Source organism: Eschrichtius robustus, chromosome 3 (assembly GCF_028021215.1).
Source record: "Eschrichtius robustus isolate mEscRob2 chromosome 3, mEscRob2.pri, whole genome shotgun sequence".
Taxonomy (NCBI): Eukaryota; Metazoa; Chordata; class Mammalia; order Artiodactyla; family Eschrichtiidae; genus Eschrichtius; species Eschrichtius robustus.
In genome coordinates, this window is record NC_090826.1 from 187,880,462 (window position 1) to 187,900,268 (window position 19,807).

Here is a 19,807-nt window from a genome sequence, read left to right on the forward strand (position 1 = left end):
ATGGCCCCGAAGATGGTGCTGCAGGGCCACCTGGTGTCCTGAGCTCAAGGAAGCTGGGACGTGATTTACAAAGAAAATACGTGTTAGATGAGCTTCGTTCAGGCGTGAGTTCTAGGGCTGTTGGCCCTGAGTTCAATGTTAATGAGTCAACGGTACATATTGGATTAGGTGTCTTGAAACAGAAACTCACATGACGGGTTGATGCAAACGCTGGGACCAGAGGCCCTCAGGAGCCCAGCCCTGTATTTCCCGGGAACAACAGCTCAGGATTCGCTAAGTCGTGTTCACGGTGACTTGACAACACAACTGCCACAAACAGCGTGACCTGATCTCCAGGGAAGAGTCCAAGGCCTCATGGCGCCACCCCTTCCAGCACCCACGACCCTGCTCTTTGGAAGGTGGTCCTCAGGTTCAGCCCATCCTCCCTCCCTTCGGAGGGTCATCACGAGTCCAGCCTACATTCCCCCCAATTGCAACTCAGTGTGTTCTCTCTGTCACGGGGGGGCGGGACGGTCTGTGGGGCCCCAGGTGCACAGATGTACTTGCAACTCCTCCCACCAGAGGCCCATCTGCAGCCATGGGCATGGGCGGCTGGACCGGAGGGAGGGACAGGAGCATGTCCCCCTCCCGACAAGGCAGGTGCATGAGGTCATCCTGAGCCCCTGCCCTTCTACTACTTCGCTGTGTGACCTGGGGAGGCCACCAAACATCTCTGGAAATTAAGGTGACCCTGAGAGGCATCGGGAGACCCAAAGAAGCCCGTGGGGCCCCATGAGTGGCTGGCCGGCTGGGGACTGTCCTTGGTCCTGCATCCCCTCCCAGGACTGTCCTTACTCACCTACACTCCGCCCACAGGACAAGACCTTGAAAGGGGTTGAGGCCTTCCAAGGACCCCTGGCCGTGAACGGGGCTGAAGCCCACTGGTCCCGTGACCAGTCCAGGCCACTGCAAATCCGCCCACGCTGAGCTCACGGCAGCCGGCAGTTTTTAGCAGCGGCCTTGGCCACCAGCTCAGGTGCTTATGGAGAGGTTGTTTCCTCAGCCGCAGCTGACAAAGTGAGGAAGGGGCCGTGCTGGGAGCTGAGCGGGGCCGGATGAACGTGTACACGACGGTCTACAGCGGGCCTCCCAGCGATTCCCGCCCCCAGGGTCTAGAACATGTCCTCACCTGATGGGCTGCCCTCGGTCGTATGACTTCCTCCGGGTCAGAGGGGACGTCTCCGCTCCTCGAGACTGCCGGGGGCTGGAATGCAGGGTCCAGTGAGGCCCAGGCCCACCTCCCGGTCCCACCCATCCCCCCACCCCTTGGCTCCCTCCTTACAAAGTGCTCCCTCTGGTGGGCAGGCTGATGGTCCGAGAGACCTTGTCCCGGTAGTAGGGGTCTCGGATGGAGAAGCCCACTCCGTCCTCTTTGATCTCCACGAGGGAGGCCAGGGACTTAGTGATGTTCTTGGTGGACACGTCCAGCGGGGGGCCCAGGCACTCGGCAGACACGGCCTTCATCTGGGCGGACAGCTTGGGCTCACCCTGAGACAGGAGGGACTGGGTGGACCCACTGACCAAACACGACGGCACAGAACGGGGAGCTGGGGGAGTTCCAGCGGGGAGACGTGCCGCTGGCCTGAGGCAGAGGAGGTGATGGAACGGCCCCGGCAGACACGACCCAGACACGTCTCCTGAGGCTTCTGGAGAAGCCAAACCAACAGGAAATGCCTCTGCTGCCCTTCTTTAGACTTCGCAAACAGAATGCCAGGCTGACCTCTGCTGCTCACCGCTAATCAGTTACTCAGAGGCTGTGCACAGGTCACTGCTCCCAGTCTGCAGGGTCTTCCCTTCTCTCTTTAGTGAGTCCTGTTTCATGGTTCCGTCTAGTCTAGTAATTGCTCCCTCAGTGTCAGACAGACTCCCTCCCTGCTGAGTCAGTAATCCGCGTGCAGTAACTAGACATCCAGGGTTAGCTGGTCTTTGACCCAGAGCAGGAGGCAGAGTCTTGGTGGGGAAGAGGGTGAGTTCTGAAAGCGAGGCCTCGGGCTGTGATGATGTCACTCCACTCATTTCAAAAGGAATGGGCTGTAACGGGTCACACATCTGGGCACCCTGACCCTTTCCAGGTTAGACCCTTCTTGGCCGCCGCATCCCCAGCTGGAGGCAATACTGGGTTGGGGCTGAGGGTAGGGGTAGAGCCCCAGGAAGGTGGGGACCAGGCTGCGGGGAGCCCCCCGGCCGCCTGCTGGTGGGGCTCACCTTGAACTTGAAGTCATCATGGCTGGTGGAGCCTTTCATGGTGAACGACTGGGAGAAGCTAAGGAAAAAGCAGAGGAGGGTCAGGATGGCGACAGCTGATGTCCCGGTTCCCCGGAGCTTAGGTTCATGGGTCCCAAAGAGCCCCCAAGCCCAGGCTGAGCCCTCGACCCTCTGGCAACCCCCAACCCAGCCCCAGGCACATGCTCGCTCCCAACCTGGAAACTCACCTCCCCTCCGAGACCTCAGACACCTCCTCATCTGTGCTGGCATAGCCGTTCTCTGCCAGGGACGAGGGAGCCGAGGGGTGAGGCCCTGACCCCTCACCCGCCCTCCCGCCCCTCACCCTCTGGGATCCGACCGCGGCTTCCGGGGAGCCTGGGGGAGGGAGGGTCTCTGAGGCGGGAGGCAGGGAGCCCTGGGGGTCCCTGGGGGCCGCGAGGCCTGCCCCCCGCCCTGTACCCTGCTGCACGTTGTGGATGAGGGCCTGCAGCTCCGGATGGGCCTCGGCCTTCTCGCGCAGGGCGTCGAGCAGCAGGTGGTTCTGGGAGGGGCCCGCTATGTCTGTCTGCCTCAGCCGTCCCTCCAGCAGCCGGATCTGGGCCTCCTTCTGGGCCACCTGCAGCCCCTGAGGGTGGGGAGCGAGGAGGCCTGGGGTTACCTCTCCCGGCCTGGGGCTGTGGGGACCGCCGTCACTGCCCTCCCAGAATCTGCTCCCAACCAGACGCCTCCCCGCTAGCTCCCAGGCCCCAGCCTGTGCCCATCACAGACCTGCGATGCACCCCAGCCCCCTTAACCTCCCCCCATCCACGCTGTGGGGCACACTCCCTGTCATGGGCAGAATTGTGTCCCCAGAACGCATATGTAGATGCTGTAACCTCCGGGACCTCAGAATGTGACTGTGTTTGGAGATGGGGTCTTCAGGAGATGATTAAGTTAAAATGAAGTCTCTAGAGGGGGCCCTCATCCCTATGACCGGTGTCCTTATAAGAGGAGGAGATCAGGACACAGACACACACAGAGGGAGGACCTCAGGAAGGGAGACGCCGAGTCTACAGGCCCAGGAGAGAGACTCAGAGGGACCCGCCCACACCTCGATCTCTGACCCCCAGCCTCCAGGACGGGGAGCAGTAAACGTCTGCTAAACAGCAGACCTAAACAGGTCTCCCGGCCGCGGGGCTGGTCACGGCGGCCCCGGCAGAGGAACACGCTCCCGAGTCGCCAAGCAGAGCTGAGAGAGCTCCCTGGGGCGGGTGAGGGGTCAAGGAGGCCAGGCCCCTGCCCCTTCCCCGAGTTGCCCCGCAGGCACAGACCCTGGGGAAGGAAGTCCCCACGGCCAGCGCTCCGTCGGGCAGAGGGGACAGGGGACCGACACAGGCCAAGGGATGCCGTCTGCTCTTGCACGAGGCCCCTGACCCCACCCCTGGGCGGAGCATGTCTGTCCGGTCCTGTTGCCCCACCGGAAGCGCGCGAGCACACACACACACACACACACACACACACACACGCGGCTCCCTCCACCTCCGCGGGCTCAGGCCCAGCCCTGCTGTGGATGGGCTCGCACCAGACACTAGGATCGGCCCCAATGGAGGCCCTGCTGTGTGCCAGGCGCCACGCCAAGCCTCTGGCCCCGTCATCTCGTTACAGCCGCGCGCGCAGCAAGCCGTCCCCCGCTTTACAGCCTCAGTGCTTGCCCGCGCCTGTGAGGGCCGCTGCCAGGCGGGCTGGGCCCCGTGCTTGGTCACGGGGGTGCCTGCCCGCTGGGCCCGGCAGGAGGCGAGCCCCGGCCTACCTTGTCGATGGACGCCTTGAGGAAGTTGTCCAGCAGGAGGCGGGCTTCGGCCAGGGAGCAGGAGCTGATGACCACCGACGTGTCTGTGGAGTCCAGCTCCTCCTGGACCGGGAGGCGGAGGGCCCGTGTCACCAGGGCTGCCTCCCCCCGGGCCCAGGCGCCCTCCCGCTCCCCCGCCCCGCGGGCACCTTGGTCTCCTCCAGCTGCACAATGGTGGCCTGGCAGTCGCCGATGCTGTCGTTGATGTAGTCGACGTTGGCCGCCAGCACCTCGATCTCCTCTGCCAGCTCCTGCAGCCCCCTCTCCTCCTCCGGGCTCTCGGCCTGCAGCCGCTCCCGCTTCCTCCTCAACGCCTCCTGCAGGAGGGATAGCTCCTCCCTTTTCTGGGGGGAGGGAGGAGGCCTCAGGCTGCCGCCCTCCGGCCCAGCCCGCAGGGAGGAGTTGGGGGGGGACAGAGCCGGGGGGGTGGGTGGGGACAGAGCCGGGAGGGGGTGGGGGGGGCCCACCTTGATGGGGGGAGGGAGGAGGCCTCAGGCTGCTGCCCGGCCGGCCCTGCCCCCAGGGGGGTGGGGGACAGAGCCGGGCGGGTGGGGGGGACCCACCTTGATGAGCCGCTCCATGTCAGCCTCCAGGTTGACGATGGTCATCCTCTGCATGACGATGTCGACAATCCTCCGCTCCAGCGACTGCCACTTGAGCCTGGCGGCCTTACTGAAGCTCTGGCTGGCCCCCTTCTTCTGGAACTTCTTTCTGGGGGGCAGAGACAAAGAGGCAGGGGAAGGACCACCCTCAGCCTCTGCAGCTGCGTGGAGACTCCGACCCAGAGCCGACGGCCGAGGGGACCCCGGCGCTTGCCCCTCCCAGGCCCCGCCTGCACTGGCCAGGTGCCCCAGGCCGCCTCACCTGGCAGGGCGGGTGCCAGACATGGTGGGCGTGGGGTGGCTCCCCAAGAAGTGGCTGATCTTGCGGTCCCACTGGCGCACGATGTTGGAGACGGAGCGGGCCCCCGATTCGGCCTCGGACGAGGTGGTGCTGGCTGACACCTCAGTGCCCGAGTCCAGCATGGGTGGCTTTGGTCCCACGCGGCCTGCCACCCGCTCAGACATGGGCTTGGCCAGACGCCTCAGTGCAGAAACCTGGGGGCCCAGAGGAGCGGGACCCAGTGGACAGGGTGCCCCCAGCCCACGGAAAGGCCCAGGTTGGGGCGCGGGGCAGGGAGAACACAGGGCCACTCCATCCTGGCCTGGGTTTGGTACTGAGAAAGGTCCAAAGGGTCTCCAATGTGAAATGGACACAAAAGAGGCTCCCCGTCCTTTTTAAAAGTTAACCACTACGGCATCTGGACCAAAGCCTGCAGCCCACCCCCAGCCTCAGCACTCCAGCTGAGCAAGGCCCTCCCACGGGGGCCACCCCAAGTCAGCACGTGGCCAGGGGGAGCTGGGGCCACAGGGGGGCTGCTCTCAGGACAGGGGGGCAGGGCAGGGGCCACGGGGGGAGGGGCCGGGCTCACCTCCTGGGTTTTCCTCCTCAGGACCATTTCCTGCTGCCGCTTCTGGGACTCCAGAGCCCGGATCTGAAACTGTGGGTGAGAGAAGAGGGTGGGGTCTACACTCGGGCCCGAAGCCCGTTCCACCCGGGCCGGCCCTGGAGGTGAGTGCCTTGTGCAGCCAAAACTCGCCGGTAAAGGGGACCCAGCGTTTGGGTCCCTTTCTCTACGAGGACGTCTCTTGGCCTCTTCTCCCCGCCGCGGGCGAGGAGCCTGGAGCAGAGGGCCGGGCCTGCCAGGCCTCTCTGCAGGGCTGGAAGCTGCTGGTGACCTGGGCAGGGTCCTACCCGGCGGTGGACTCGAGGCCTGGCTCGGAAGCCCACGAGGACCGGGCTGGGCTCCCGCAGCCGTCCTGCCTCCCGCGTAGGGCCGCGCCTCTCCTCCCAGCGCCACCGTCACCGCTCAGGCCCGCGTGGTCAGGAGGGGCGGCCAGGCACGTGGGGAGGCGGGGGGCCCAGGAACCCTCGAGGCTGCCCTCACCTCCTGCCGCCGTTGCTCCTTCTTGAGCTGAGCGATCTCCCGGTTCCTCTTGGTCTCCGCCAGCCGCCGCCGCTGTTGCTCCTCCCGCATCTGCTTCATCAGGGCCACCTGGGACGGGGCGGGGCGGGGGTGAGGCCGGGCCTGATGGTGGGGTTGAGGGGAGGCCCGAGGCCTGCGTGGAGGGGCTGGCCCGGAGGATGCCGGGCAGGGGTGGAAGCCACCAGGTGGCAGTGCCTCAGGGGGTCTGGCCCCACCTTCTCCACAGGAGTGAAGGTGTCCCACCACCTGGGCAACCTACCGAAAGGAGCGGCCTTACTGCCAGCCCAGCCGTGCAGGTGAGACCACTGTGCAGGGTCCAGCCACGGCCCCCAGTGCTCTGCTCACAGCCCCTGGTGGTCCTCACGCAGAGCCACTGCCGGTGCCCAGCCACTCTGGGACCAGCCTAAGCTGCTGGAGGCAAGGGGTCCTGCCTGGATGAAGCAGCGTTCTCTCCCCCACCCGCAGCTGAGCTGCCGGCGGGGCGCCTTCCCAGGCCAGGTTCTCACGGTGACGACAATAAAAACCAGCATCATTTACTGAGCCCACACTATATGCCCAGCCCCGTCCTCATGATAATCACACGCGACAAGCGTTATCACTCCTATTTTACAAATAAGAAAGGAGCCTCAGAGAGACAAAATGACTTAAAGTCATAAAATCAGTAATGGGTGGCCAGACTTCTGGCCCAGGTCGCTTTGCTTCAAAATCCAGCTCTTACCACGGCCGTGGGGATGGCACCAGGGCAGGTCAGAGCAGAGCTGGCGACCAAGCACAGAGCCTGGAGCCGAGCTCTCGGAGGGCCGGCCAAAGGCTCAGAGAGCATCACCCGGGAGGCCAGAGGTGAGCCGGCACAATGGGGAGCCGTGCGCTGGGCCCTTGTAGCGTCCACCCCCCTGGCCCCAGAGCACAGAGTGCAAAGTGCACAGGAGTCAGACTCCTTCCATGTGACGGCGCCACGAGAATCAGGTGCACGCTGTCCCTCCTCTGCCACTGAGGCCTCAGACACCCCAGGAATGTCACCAGCCTGCCCTGAGGGCAGTTAAGAGGAAATGGCCTGGGAGGGAGGCTGGAAGGACTGCGCTGGCTTCTCCCTCAGAAGGCAGGCTGTGTCGGGGGGAAGCTACAGAGAGGAGGAGGGCTCCCTGCTGCCGGGCCTTTGGGGTCCAGAACAAATGTTCCCCCAAAGGGCTGGGGCTGACAAGAGAAGCCAAGCCTGGGCTGGAAGCGGACCCAAGCCCCGCCCACAGGGAGCTGCATGCACACTGAGACGGCGGCCCTCATATGGAGCCGGGGCCAGAGCCTTCCTGGGGAGGAACGTGTCTTTCTGGACAAAGGTCCATCTGTCCAACTCTGCCTGTGTGGCCGAGTCCCAGGGAGGTCATCACAGGGGTGGTGGTCTCAGAACGGGTGGGAACATTCCAGGCATGTGACAGCACAGCACCTGAGGCCAGCACTGTTCTGAGTGTCTCCTCTCCTTAGGCCACCTCTGTAAACCGCAGGGCCTGCCCCTGAACTGCGGTGGGAGGGTCTTGGGCACTGGCTCTCACGGCAACTGGTTAGAATCCTTGACTGCTGCCCTCGGTCCTTCTGACAGAAACCCTGGGCCCCTGCTGGGCACCCCGGGACAGCCCAAGGGTGCTCTGTTCAGCCTCTTTCCTAGGCTCACATGGGCACAGTTACCCGGGCAGAGGTGGGCCCCCGGCTGAAGGGCTGAGCAAGCTGAGATTGAAACCTGGGAACACGCAGGGACCCTCTGTCCTTCACACACGTCCTGGGCATTATTATATTATTTTTCCAGGCTTCAGAGCCATAGAAGGGTCCTGCCTCATAGGGATCTACAGTAGGGTCACCTCCCGCTGAGATGACGGCCGGCCGGCACCAGCCAGGACCGCCTCAAGAGGTGTTAGCCAGGGAGCCTCCAGGGAGACAGAGTTAGGACGCAGGCAGAGCCCCCAGAACGCTCCAGGAGCTGCAGAGTGTGCAGTGCAGCCCCCGAATGGGGACAACCAAGGCCCTGGTCCCTCCCTCTTACCACCAGAGGGCGCCCGCTGACCCAAGTCCCCCTCTTCCTCCTGCAGCCCAGATCAGCATCGGCTGGTGGAGGTCCAGGGGCAAACCGGCTCCCTGGGGCCAGTGCAGGACGGACAGTCTGAGCAGAGCGAGACTGGCCCTTCTCCACCCTGGACAGGCTGACGGGCCCTGGATGTGTGGCCCAGGCGTGGCTGGGGACAGAGCCTGCCCAGGGGAGGTGGCTAGCCCGATGGCTGAGGGTCCACCTGGCAGAATCTGCATCATCACAGCATCACATCTCTCCGCTGCACACTGGTCAGCGCCAGCCCAGTCGGGCGGGGAGGACGCAGTTACTATGGCACCGGGTGCTCCCCTCTGTGGGACCTGTTCCCAAGGCCAGCTGTCTGCAGCTCGCTGGGGTCCTGTCCCAGGGCCTGGCGCAGGGCTGCAGGGAGCTGGGGTACACGGGGGGCTGGGGCCAGGGCAGGAACGCGCAACAGGCAGCCAAGGGGACGGAGGACATAAGGGCAGCACGGATCTGCGGGCCCAGGCGGGAATGAGGACCCAGCCGGACGGGGAGGCAGAAGAGCCAGGAGCCAGGCTTGAGCGCCCTGGACGACGGCAACTGGAAAAGGGTGGCGGCAGAGAACTGAGTCTGAATCCCAGCGCTGCCCCAGGAGGCGGGAGTCACCCTCCGAGGAGTGGCAGTGACACCAGGGCTGCTTTCTCCAGCTCCTCCTCAGGACCAAATGCGGTTGTGGTGTTGGAGGACTGGCGGAGAGCCACATCCAATCGTCACTACATAATTATTATTATCATGAGTATAGGCAAACGTGGCACAGGTGAGAGGCCTCACGTGCACTGCGTGTGGACTGGAGGCCACGATGGTGGGGCGGGGCCCCTGGGGACCCTCTCCTGCCCCTCCAGGGGGAAAGGTGCTTTCACCCTGGACAACACACTAAGAGGACCGGGTCCAGGACCAGGATGGGGCTGAAACAGGCAATGTCGTGTGTCAAGACAAGCAGCCACGCTGACAGCGGTGATTATTTTTAACACGGTAAGTGGGTCTGAAACTACACCCCTGCCCCCCAGCCCCCTTTTGCCGCCTTCATCTCGGCCCCGCCCCCAATTTGGCGTCACCCCAGCCCCGCCCCTACCTAGGCGTTCTTCATCTCGGCCCCGCCCCCGCTCCCACCTTGGCCCCCCCCCCGCCCCCCCCCACCTTGGCCACGCCCCCGTTCCCACCTTGGCCCCGCCCCGCCCCCGCCCCGGCCCCCACCTTGGCCTTCTTCATCTCGGCCACCTCGGCCTGCAGCTTCTTGAGCTCCCTCTCGTAGCGAGACTGGTTCTTGAGCAGCCGCGCGTGCTCCTTCTGCGCGGCCTGCAGCTTCTGCAGGTCCCGGTTCATCTCCCGCAGCCTCTTCTCATAGTCCGCCTTGATCTTGTTGGCCTTCTCCTCCGTGTAGCACTCCATGGTACCTGCGTGCAGCGGGGCAGGGTCTGCGCAGGTCCCTGGGCCCCAGTGCCCGGGCAGCCTGGGCTCCAGTGTCGGGGCGTGACGTGGGCGAGTCACACCCTCCTCCGCCCGTTCCTTCGTGTGAACAAGGAGGGGCTCGGACTAGGAGATGCCCAAGGGCATTCTAGGGACCTCGAAGGGGTGATTTCATCCTGAGATCTCTGAGCCCCTGCTCGTCAGCTTGCCATGAGGCGCCTGAGGACCACTCCCGCTGGCTCGGTTCTGACCCGTGATTGGAGGAAAGGGCCGGGACCAGTGGGAAGGGGAAGAGTTAGCAAGAGAAGACAGAGTGAGTGGGCTCGGGGAGAAGGAGCAACCTGGTTCTCCACACTTAACCTTTCCTACCTGAACTGCCAACGTCTAGCAGACATGGCAAACTAGCAGGTGCAAGCCCACCTCCTCACCCTCCACCCCCTCACCCAGCAGTCTTCCCCATCTCAGTATCTCACCACATCCTTCCAGAAGCTCCCTCCCTGGAGGCATCTTTGGCTCCCTTCTCTTAATCCCCCACCAACCAATCAACAAAGGCTTTCATTTCCATCTTCAAAATGGATCCAGAATACGACCACTTCTCACTTCCTCCTGTCCAAAGCATCTCTCACCAGGACCTTTATAAGAGTTTCCTAACTGGTCTCAAGCTTCCACTTTTGCTTCCCTGCACAGCAGCCAAAGCGATCTTGCCAGAATGCTTTCAAAATTTACATCACGCCCCTTAAAACCCCACACTTCCCATGTCCCTCAGAGAATAAGACAAAAATCCTAAAATGACTGACACACCTGGTCCGACATTTCTCCTCTGATCTCCTTGACTGCTAGTGTCCCCTCTCACCGTGCTCCAGCCATCGGGGCCCTCGTCATGCCACCAACACGCCCGGTGCATGCCTGCCTCGGGGCCTTGGTATCTTCTGTTCCCTTTGCCTGCAATGCTCTTCCCCTCACTCATTCTCTCCAGCACTATCTCACCTCCTTCCAGTCTTTGCTCAGATGCCAGCTTCTCAGCAAAGTCTTCCATGACCATCCTTCTCAACACGCCCACCCCCTCCCCAGCACACCTTGCCCCCTTCCCTGCTGCATTCTTCCACGACACTTATCACCCCCTGACATGCTATAGGATCTGCCACTTATCTTATTTACGTCTGTCTCTCCCCACTAGAATGTGCGCTCCAAAACTCTAGCATCTAGAACAAGGACCGCTCTGCAAAGATGCACTCAATGCATGTTTGCTGAGTAAGTGAACGAATAAGTGGATGAGTGAGTGAGTCATGGGATGAAGGGGCTGAGAGCCATGTAAGGAAGATACATTATGAGAAGCAGACTTGTAAATGCGATCAAAGGAAACACCCAAGGAGCAAATTCAGGAAGAAAGGCTGAGGGAGTTCACCTTCATGGGCCTGGAGACAGGATTCTAATACTTAAGGCGATGGTAAAGTAACAGAAATGATAAACTGAGAACGTAGCAAAGGGACCAGAGTTGGACACAAGAACTTTCTGACTGTGGGTCTAAGTGCACAGTCCAAGGTCAGAATGCCCCGCCCAGAGGCCCACGTAACCCAGTGGTGCCCTTCTGACGGGGAGGGGCCCGGGGAGGGCGTGTGTGGCGGGCATGGGGCGGGGCTTCGTGGGGGCGGGGCTTCGTGGGGCGGGGCCTCACTGAGGTTCTGCAGCACGCGGTCCCGCTCCAGCTGCGTGTCCCGGATCTTGTTCTGCAGCAGGATCAGCTTCTCCTCGTACTGGTGCTTGAGTGTCTGGAGCCGCCGCTGGCTGTTCTCCAGCTCGTCAATCAGCTTCTGCTTGATTTCGATCTCGCACGTCAGGTCGGCCAGGTCAGCCTGGTAGTTCACCTCTGTGGGGGCAAAGACAGGTTGGACCAGGGGCCAGGGGCGTGGTGGAGGGGATGGGCCTTCCCCTAGCCAGCCGTGACCACTCAGTGACCAGTGGCGAGAGGAAGTGACACATCCCATGGTGGGAAGGTGCTGCCAGGTGGCAACACCCTTAAAGAGCTGCCCGGGAAGTGCAGGCCTGGGCCAGGGAGCTGGGGGGCGGGGGGACCAGGCGTCCCACCCACCCCTGCTGTGCCCCAGAGGCTGATGCCCACTCGCCGTGGACGACCTGGGAGCCAGCAGGGCTGGAGGAGGGAGAGGACCCAGAGCAGCCAGCAGGACTCTGGGTCAGAGCAGAGCTGAGGGACACACGTCCCGTTTAGAGGAGCGGGCTTCAGACCAGCCAGACCTAGGTCCAAGGCCCAGCTCTGCATCTCCCACACTGGGGCAGGCCACCAACCCTCGTGAGCTTGGGAGGAGTCCTAACACCTCCGTCCAGGGTGGTTGTGAGGATGCAGAGGCCAGGCACGTGATGGGCAGAGCTCACCTCAGTGCCCGGCACCAGTGGGTGCTCAGTGAGAGTTTGCTGCTGCCATCGCATCCCTGTTGTTTCTGCTATTACTGGTTTCACGCCTGAGCTCAGCCGGGACACCCACTGCCCCGAGCAGTTTCTCTGGGCCTGCGTGGCAGGCAGCCCCGCGCCGGGCACCCCGCCCAGGAGCACCCCTGCCCAGGAGCACCCCGCCCCGGGCACCCAGCCCAGGAGCAGCCCCGCCCCGGGCACCCCGCCTCGGGCCCCCGCCCAGGAGCACCCCACCCCGGGCACCCCGCCCAGGAGCACCCCGCCCCGGAGCACCCCCGCCCCAGGCACCCCTGCCCAGGAGCACCCCGCCCCGGGCACCCAGCCCAGGAGCAGCCCCGCCCCGGGCACCCCGCCTCGGGCCCCCGCCCAGGAGCACCCCACCCCGGGCACCCCGCCCCGGGCACCCCCGCCCCGGAGCACGCACCCTTCTCCTCGGGGTCGGAGTCCGAGTCCACCAGGCTCTCCTCGCTGCCCGAGTCCTCGTCCTCCTCCTCACAGCCGCTCTCCTCCGGCTCCTCGTCCTCCTGGGCACCAGGCACCGTCAGGAGGGTGGGGAGTGGGTGGGTCACGGTGCTGGGGGGACCTCGGCTCACCCTCCCTCCTGGGAGAGACCCACCCACTCCTCCCAAAGCCTGGGCAGAGCCCCTCTGTAGAAGCCTCCCGCCCCCATCACCCACCTGGGAGGAGGGGCTGAAGGATGGACATCACCATGGTGACCAGTCAGCTACCCGGAGGCATAAGGATCAACTGCAGGCTGACCCCAGCCCCTCCCCGGCACCAGGATGTCACGGGGACCCTCACCCCGGCAGGGACATGGGCGTAGCCCCAGGTGGGTGGGGCACCCTCACCTCCTCGGCCTCATTGTCATCCGTCTCCTCGCTGTTCTCCTGTTGGAGTTTTGCCCTCTTTTTGAAGGCTTCCTTCTCTGGGCTGCCCAGGAGTGAAGGGTGGACCGGTTAGGGGACTAACCTGCCTTCAGTGTGTGGGTGGGGCGGGGGGGGTGGGGGGGGGCAAAAGCACCTCGTCTCTAGGGCCCTGTAGGGGGCTGGGCTCCGGTTCTGCAGGGATCCACTGCTCTCCCCTGGCCCCCAACTCAGAATGAACCCTGGGTGGACTCCACCCTCCCTCTCCTCGGGGAAAGCCCAGTGTCAGAGGAAGGTGGGAGGCTTCTGCCCACAAACCAGACCCGCCCACTGAGTCCCCAGGTCACCCGGGGTACGCACAGCCCCTGCTGGGCACGGGGTCCTGGGGGCCGCCTGCGGGGAGCCTCCCCTCACCTCTTTCTCCGCTGCCTGACCTCCTTCTTCTTGAGCCTCTCCAGGTCCTGCTTGGCTCGGCGGATGACCTCAGAGGCGTCCTCCATGGAGCTGGTCGGGACGACCGGGGACGCGCCCAGGGAGTAGGGACCCCGGGTCGAGGCCCGAGAGAGGCTGCGACGCAGGGACTCGTTCATGGCCTCGCTCTCCAGGAGCTTGGTCCTGCGGAAGGGAGGGTTGGGGGGCAGGTGAGCGGCACTGCCTCGGCCCCCGGGCTCCCAGGTGTGCAGGGGCTCACTCACCGCAGCTCTTCAATCTCCCGGATGTAGTTCTGGATCAGAGCACCGATGGCCTCGTTGCCGTCTCCTGAGGGGGTGGCAGGGAGGAAGAACAGTTAAGAAGATAGTAAGTACAGCGAGGACCTTAGCTCCAAGCTGGTGGTCTTGTATCAGTGCCTCCAACAGGGCCTTTTTCAAGCAGGAATCTATCAAAGAGGGACTTGTCTGTGGGCGCAGAGGCACACAGGCGCAGCTGGTAACAGCGAGACTGGAAACAAGCAAATATCCATCAATAGAGGCTGTTACGATAAATTATTCGTCGCCATCACATATGGAACACTGTGCAGCTGAAGAGAATTAAGTAGGCTTGTGTGTTTTTAATACGGAAAGATCCCGGGACTTCCCTGGCGGCGCAGTGGTTAAGAATCCGCCTGCCAATGCAGGGGACACGGGTTCGAGCCCTGGTCCGGGAAGATCCCACACGCCACGGAGCAACTAAGCCCGTGCACCACAACTACGGAGCCTGCGCTCTAGAGCCCGCGAGACACAACTACCGAGCCCGCGCACCTAGAGCCCGTGCTCCGCGACAGGAGAAGCCGCCGCAGAGAGAAGCACTGCAACGAAGAGTAGCCCCCGCTCGCTGCAACTAGAGAAAGCCCGCACGCAGCAACGAAGACCCAACGCGGCCAAAAATAACAGAAAGATCCCTACGGCATAATGCTAAGTGGAAAAGGCATCACAGGACAATACATATGATCGCATTTTCAGAGAAAGAAAACGCCAACCTGCACGCCCCACATCCCGGGCTGGGTGAGGGTCGGAGGGCCCAGCCCACCCACGCCCAGAGCCAGCCTGGCGCACCTGACTCACCGGCCTTGGCCAGGAGCAGGTTGGCCTCCTGGCTCATGAGCTGGGTGACGCGGTTGTTGATGGCATCGATGGCCTCCTGCATGGCCTTGACCCGCAGGCGCAGCGCCCCGTTCTCCTTCTGCAGCATTGCGTTCTCCCGGAACAGGTCACTGTAGCCCTCAGCGCCATCCTCCCCGATCACCCTCTTGCCCTGGGAGGAGGGGCGGGGGGAGGGGTCAGGGGTGGGGAGGGGGGGGATGATACTCTTCCCTGCCACCCCCGCCCCGGCCCCTCCCTCGGCGTGGTGGCCCTGCCAACGTCCCAGCGCTCAGAAACCTGCCGTGGCCCCAGTGACAAAAAGTCCACATTTTGTGACCAGCCACTCCAGGCCACTGCGTTCTCACTCCACCTCCCTCTCCACTGCTCACCTTCCTGTCTCCCCAGACATGAACCCGAGGGTCGGAACCCGAAGGGCCCCGGTGGTTGGCATGAAGGAGGAAGGCAGTCTGGGTGTGAGACTACAGGGAGGGGTGGGCATTGGAGCACAGAGTTGCACTCAGTCTAAAAGGGGCAGCCACTTGGGCCACTCCAGCCAGCCTGGCGCAAGATTGTTACATCTTCAAATTTTTAAAGAAAAACGGAAACTCCCTGATTTTCAGAAAGCACGACAACTAAGTTGCATTCTTTTAAAGCAAAGGGCGAGTCAAACCAAAACCCACTTGTGTGCTAGGTTCGGGCCAGGGGCCATGGCTGGTGACTTTTGCCTCAGTCACATAGAATGGGATGCTCCCCCAAAGGCACTCGTTTTTCCTGTCTCTGTTCCTCTGCACATGGCTTGTTGGCATCCTAGGACACCTGCTCCACTTTCTTTTGCTGGTATCTCATTCATTCCTCAAGATCCATATAAAAGGTCCCCTCCTCCATGAGGCCCTCCCTGACCACCTGAGCAAGGAGGGCCAACCCTCTCCCCTGCAGCATCCCCCAGGCACGCTGGACCACTCACGTGGTCCCCATCAACTCTCCTCATCCTGTGCCGCAGCTTAGAGTCTTATCTGGTCCAACACGGCATATTCAGCAGGCGGGAAACCCCAGCAGAGCGTCTGCCCTACACATGAGATCTATGCAACCAGGGGTGTGCTCTTCCTTCTCTTATATTCTAAGCCCTGAGGGCTCCGACTTCGTATGCGCAGGTCACCCACCAGGTGAGCCCGGCACTGGGTGCCATGGCTGGCACATGGAGATGCCCAGGGCGCGGGGAGGCCCGGTGGGATGGGGGGGGCCCGCTCACCGCCTTGTACTCCATCAGCTCCATCTGCAGGCGCGCAATCTCGGCCCGCAGCGCGCTGATCTGCTGGCTGGTCTTGTCCTGGTTCACCACCACCTTGTTCTTGATGTTGCGGGCTCGGTTGGCATATTTGAGCGTGTTGAGCGTCTCCATGAAGTCCCGGTCAGAGGGGCTCACGCAGGCGATCATGATGGTCTGGCTGGGGAGCACGGGGCGGTGGGGTGGGGAGTGAGGGACGAGGGCATGGCCGGCCCAGGAGCATGACTTCAGAGCAGATCCCGCTCCCGCCTGGAAGCCCTAAGGACCTGGGCAGAACCTGGGACGTGGGGATCCGGACTACCTAGCCCAGGTTTCCACTCCAACAGTGGTGACCACAGCGAGGGAGGCCGTGATGTGTCATTGCCGAAATCATGGCCCTGTGTGTCCTTAGTGTCCCCGTCTATTTCCCCTTTGGGCTCTAGCACCTCCTTTAGGACTATTCCTCCCTGCTGTGCAGACGAGAAAGCTGGGTCCGACGGTAGTGGCCGACGGGCACCTCGAGGCCTGCGGCCCACAGGGGCGGGAGGGCACCCTGTCCACTGGGCCTTCTGGCTCCGACCCTCCCACCAGTGTGCCCCTGCGCCTTCACTCCTGCCCCTCCCTGGGGTGGTGGGCGGGTACCTGTTGCCGCCCAGCGAGTCCTGGAGGAGCCGGGTGAGCTTGGAGTCCCTGTAGGGCACGTGCACCACTTTCTTGCTCTGGTCCCCCAAGGCGCTGATCACATTGCCCAAGGCCAGCTGCGGGAGACAGGCCGCGCTCGCTCGAGAGCACTCAGGGAGGGAGGGGGGTGGGGACCAGCGACTCGTGAGCCACAGGACCTGCCCCCGACCCCAGCAGCCCTCAGGCTCCCTGAGGGTTTAAAGGCAGATGTGATGGTTGGTGACGTCAGGCAGTCGGGGACAAGAGGAGGGGGAAGGCCCAGAGGCCCAACAGTAGTGACATATGGGGCTCCGGCCAGTAGCCGGCCCAAGGGGGGCCTGGGGAGGGTCTGAGGCTGAGCCCTGCTGGCCGCCGCGTGCCTACCAGGCCACAGTTGATGGAGATGCCCTCCTTGGCCCGCTCGCCCGTGGCCCCCGTCCGCTTCAGCCGCTCTGAGCCGGCCAGGTCCACAAAGTGAAACTTGGCGGTGAGCGTCTCATACTCGCCCGAGGGAGCGGCGCCGTCGGGAAGCCCGGTCATGGCCTCGTTCACCTGCAGGGCAGTGGGCGTGTGACTCCCGGCCCCCGCCCACCTTGGGCTCCTCTGCTCTCAGCCCCTGCCCTCGGGATTCGGGGTGCAGCGTGGCTGGGGGGCTCACACACACAGCGCATCTGACTGCGTGCATGTGCCGGTTCTCCCCCCCGTGAGAAAAAGAAAGGTCCGCAAGCCGGCAGGGTGACCCGAACCCCCAGAGCCCGGGCTCCGTCCCCACCCCGCCCTCCGACACACCGCGGGCTGCTCACCAGGTCGGGCCGGGTGCACAGGCGCATCTGGCACACGTGGATGGTGAAGATGGCGTGGGAGCGGGAGCTCTGCACGTTCATCTGGGTGCTGGCCGTGGTGCGCGACAGGGCGCCCTGCTTCAGGCACTGGATCAGCTGGGGAGGGCAGACGTGAGGACCAGCTGGCTGCAAAGCCCGGCCCCAGCCCCCAGCCCCCAGCCCCCGGGCGGCTCCTCAGATGCTCACCTCCTCCTGGGAGCTGATGAGGCGGGAGGTGACGCCCGTGGTGTAGATGCCGCCGTTGGCGTCCTCGTGGATCTTGATGTTGGACCTGCGGTGGCGGGCGTCAGGGTCGCGGGCGCTGTCGAAGAGGTCGAGGATCTCCTCGTTGTAGAGCTGTGCAGGCGGAAGACAGCTGCTGGGTGCAGGTGGGTGCGGAGGGGCCCCCGGGGCTCTCTCGTGTCACAGGCCAGCTCTGCTTTGCAGGTGTGGAAACCAGGCTCTGGGAGGCTACCTGGCCACCCCTGGCCCTCTCTGGGCTCCGGCTCCGGGATCTTTCCCCTGGACAGGGCAGGGCAGCTGGGCCCCGGGGAGAGCTATCCTGAGAGCCCTTCCACTCCCCAAGGAAGTGGCACCCAGCGCTCAGCCCTGGTGGGGGGCTAAGGACCTGGGGGGGACAAGGGGACTCGAGTCCTCACGTGGACAAACAGCATGTGACGTGGTTGGGGCGGAGCCTGGGATGTTACAGGGCGGGAAGGGGGGGTGGGGGTGTGGCTCCAGGAGGGAGGGGAGGTGGGACTCAGTGGAGAGCTGAGCAGCGCCCTATCCGATCCCCATGGTCCCTGGGGGCTGAGGAATGTGGGATGGAGGGCAGCCTGGGGACGCCACCATGGGAGGTGGCCTGGCCAGAAGCATCACCCCATTTCAGATGGTCTCAGGCTTGCAGACTCTTGTGTTTGGAGTTGCTGGCAGGGAAAGTTTCACCTGCTGGAATTTTCACCCTGCAGGGAGCTGGGGCCGGGGAGCAGGAGGGACGGGGCAGCTGGTCAGCAGCCAACAGAATCCCGTGGGGGGAGGGGGCAGGCCACAGCCCTCGGACATCTGAGGCTTTGATGGCCTTAAAGGGACAGAAATACCCCACAGGAAGGGGAAGAGGAAACGGAAGGGACCGGTGCAGACGTGGGGGCCTTGCTGTCTGTCTGTCTGTTGGGACAGACGCACGGCATCGTTTAACCCCTTGTGGGTCGCCCTTTGGCATGGGTTTTCTAGGTACTGAACTGCTCTTTGGGGCTCTCTATGGCAAAAGGATGGAAAAAGGAAAAAACAAAGAGATGAGAAAGCTTATAGAAATACACAGCATAGAACACGCATACACACAAACACATACACATAGACACACAGACACACACATACACATACACGCACACACATACCTACACACATACACATACACACGAACACGTGCAGACATACACAGACGCACACATATACACATGTGCACACACATACACAAACATGCACCTACACACATCTACACATACATATACACACAAACACATACATACAGACACACGCACATGCCTGCACATACACACACATACACATATATGCACATACACACATATACACACACAGAGGCAGACTCTTCATCAGAAGCAAAAGTCCAGAAGAGCAAAGAGAAACTCTCAAGTCTACAGTACAGGTCCCCTAAGGGGAAAGCAGCCACGCTGCAGGCCCAGGAGGGAGCCACGCTGGGGCCGGGGTTGGGGGGTGCGGGGGGGGGGGGGGACACGAGACCTGGGGAGGGCTGGGGCCACATCTCTCCCCCCGAGGACAACCTGGGTGCAGTCTGAGCCCAGGGTGGCTCCACACCCAGCAAACGTCCCAGGGCCGGGGGTCCGTGGGCTGGAGTTTGGACACTGGGAACTGGAGCTGCCCGGTCCAGCTGTGCTAGAGCAGGAGCTTGGTGACACCGGGCCTCATGAGAAGTACCCAGGCCCACCGGCCTTCCTGGAGACGCTTCTGAGAGGCCCCTTGGCAGACCAGAGGTCCCCTCCCCACCCCCGAAGCCCCTAGCTGCCACGGTCCCTGGGCTCGGCACCCGGACATCCTCCCAGGGAGAGACAGGGCCAGATGCCAGAAAGGCCCCTCAGGAGGACCTTCCTGCCCTGGGGTTAGAGAAGACTCAGAGGGTCAGGAAGGACCTCAGCCAGAACGGGACAGGGCAGGCCGCTCTGAGGCTGGGGAGGACCCAGCAGAGGCCAGAAGGGGCGACAACTAGAGTCTCACTGTGTGCTGGGCATGTGCTTCCTCATCATCCCCCGAAACCCCTAGGAAACAGGCGTCATCACCCCCATTTTGCAGAGTGGTGAAATGACTTGCCCAAGGTCACACATCTGGTACGTGTCGGAGCTGTAATCAGTCAGGGTTGGAAGAGCTCCTACAGGTTCTCACTGACTCAAGCTCCGTCTGAGGCAGGGAGCCCCTTCAGTGTCCCACCCGGTGGTCCTCCGGCTCCGGCTGGGATACTTCCAGCAGCGGGAAGCTCATCACATGCAGATGCCTCCCTGGCTCCCCAGGCTCCTCCTGCGGCCCTGGCGGGGAGCCCAGCTTCCAGGTCTTGCTGCCCCCGTCCCCCTCCAGCCCACCCAC

At 63.2% G+C, this 19,807-nt stretch overlaps 1 protein-coding gene across 1 annotated transcript in view; it reads right to left on the reverse strand.

Annotated features, from left to right (window-relative positions):
* The window catches only part of KIF21B (kinesin family member 21B), a 42,338-nt gene that overhangs the window by 9,024 nt on the left and 13,507 nt on the right, over window positions 1–19,807 (reverse strand). The window contains 24 exon segments of the mRNA XM_068538579.1: window positions 1,169–1,243; window positions 1,322–1,527; window positions 2,245–2,302; window positions 2,472–2,523; window positions 2,704–2,869; window positions 4,034–4,135; window positions 4,222–4,416; window positions 4,636–4,783; window positions 4,937–5,169; window positions 5,544–5,612; window positions 6,060–6,167; window positions 9,388–9,587; window positions 11,276–11,467; window positions 12,452–12,551; window positions 12,876–12,957; window positions 13,305–13,505; window positions 13,586–13,649; window positions 14,432–14,621; window positions 15,699–15,894; window positions 16,356–16,471; window positions 16,758–16,925; window positions 17,177–17,311; window positions 17,402–17,551; window positions 19,445–19,567. Of these exon segments, the coding sequence (XP_068394680.1) occupies window positions 1,169–1,243; window positions 1,322–1,527; window positions 2,245–2,302; window positions 2,472–2,523; window positions 2,704–2,869; window positions 4,034–4,135; window positions 4,222–4,416; window positions 4,636–4,783; window positions 4,937–5,169; window positions 5,544–5,612; window positions 6,060–6,167; window positions 9,388–9,587; window positions 11,276–11,467; window positions 12,452–12,551; window positions 12,876–12,957; window positions 13,305–13,505; window positions 13,586–13,649; window positions 14,432–14,621; window positions 15,699–15,894; window positions 16,356–16,471; window positions 16,758–16,925; window positions 17,177–17,311; window positions 17,402–17,551; window positions 19,445–19,567 (3,329 nt within the window).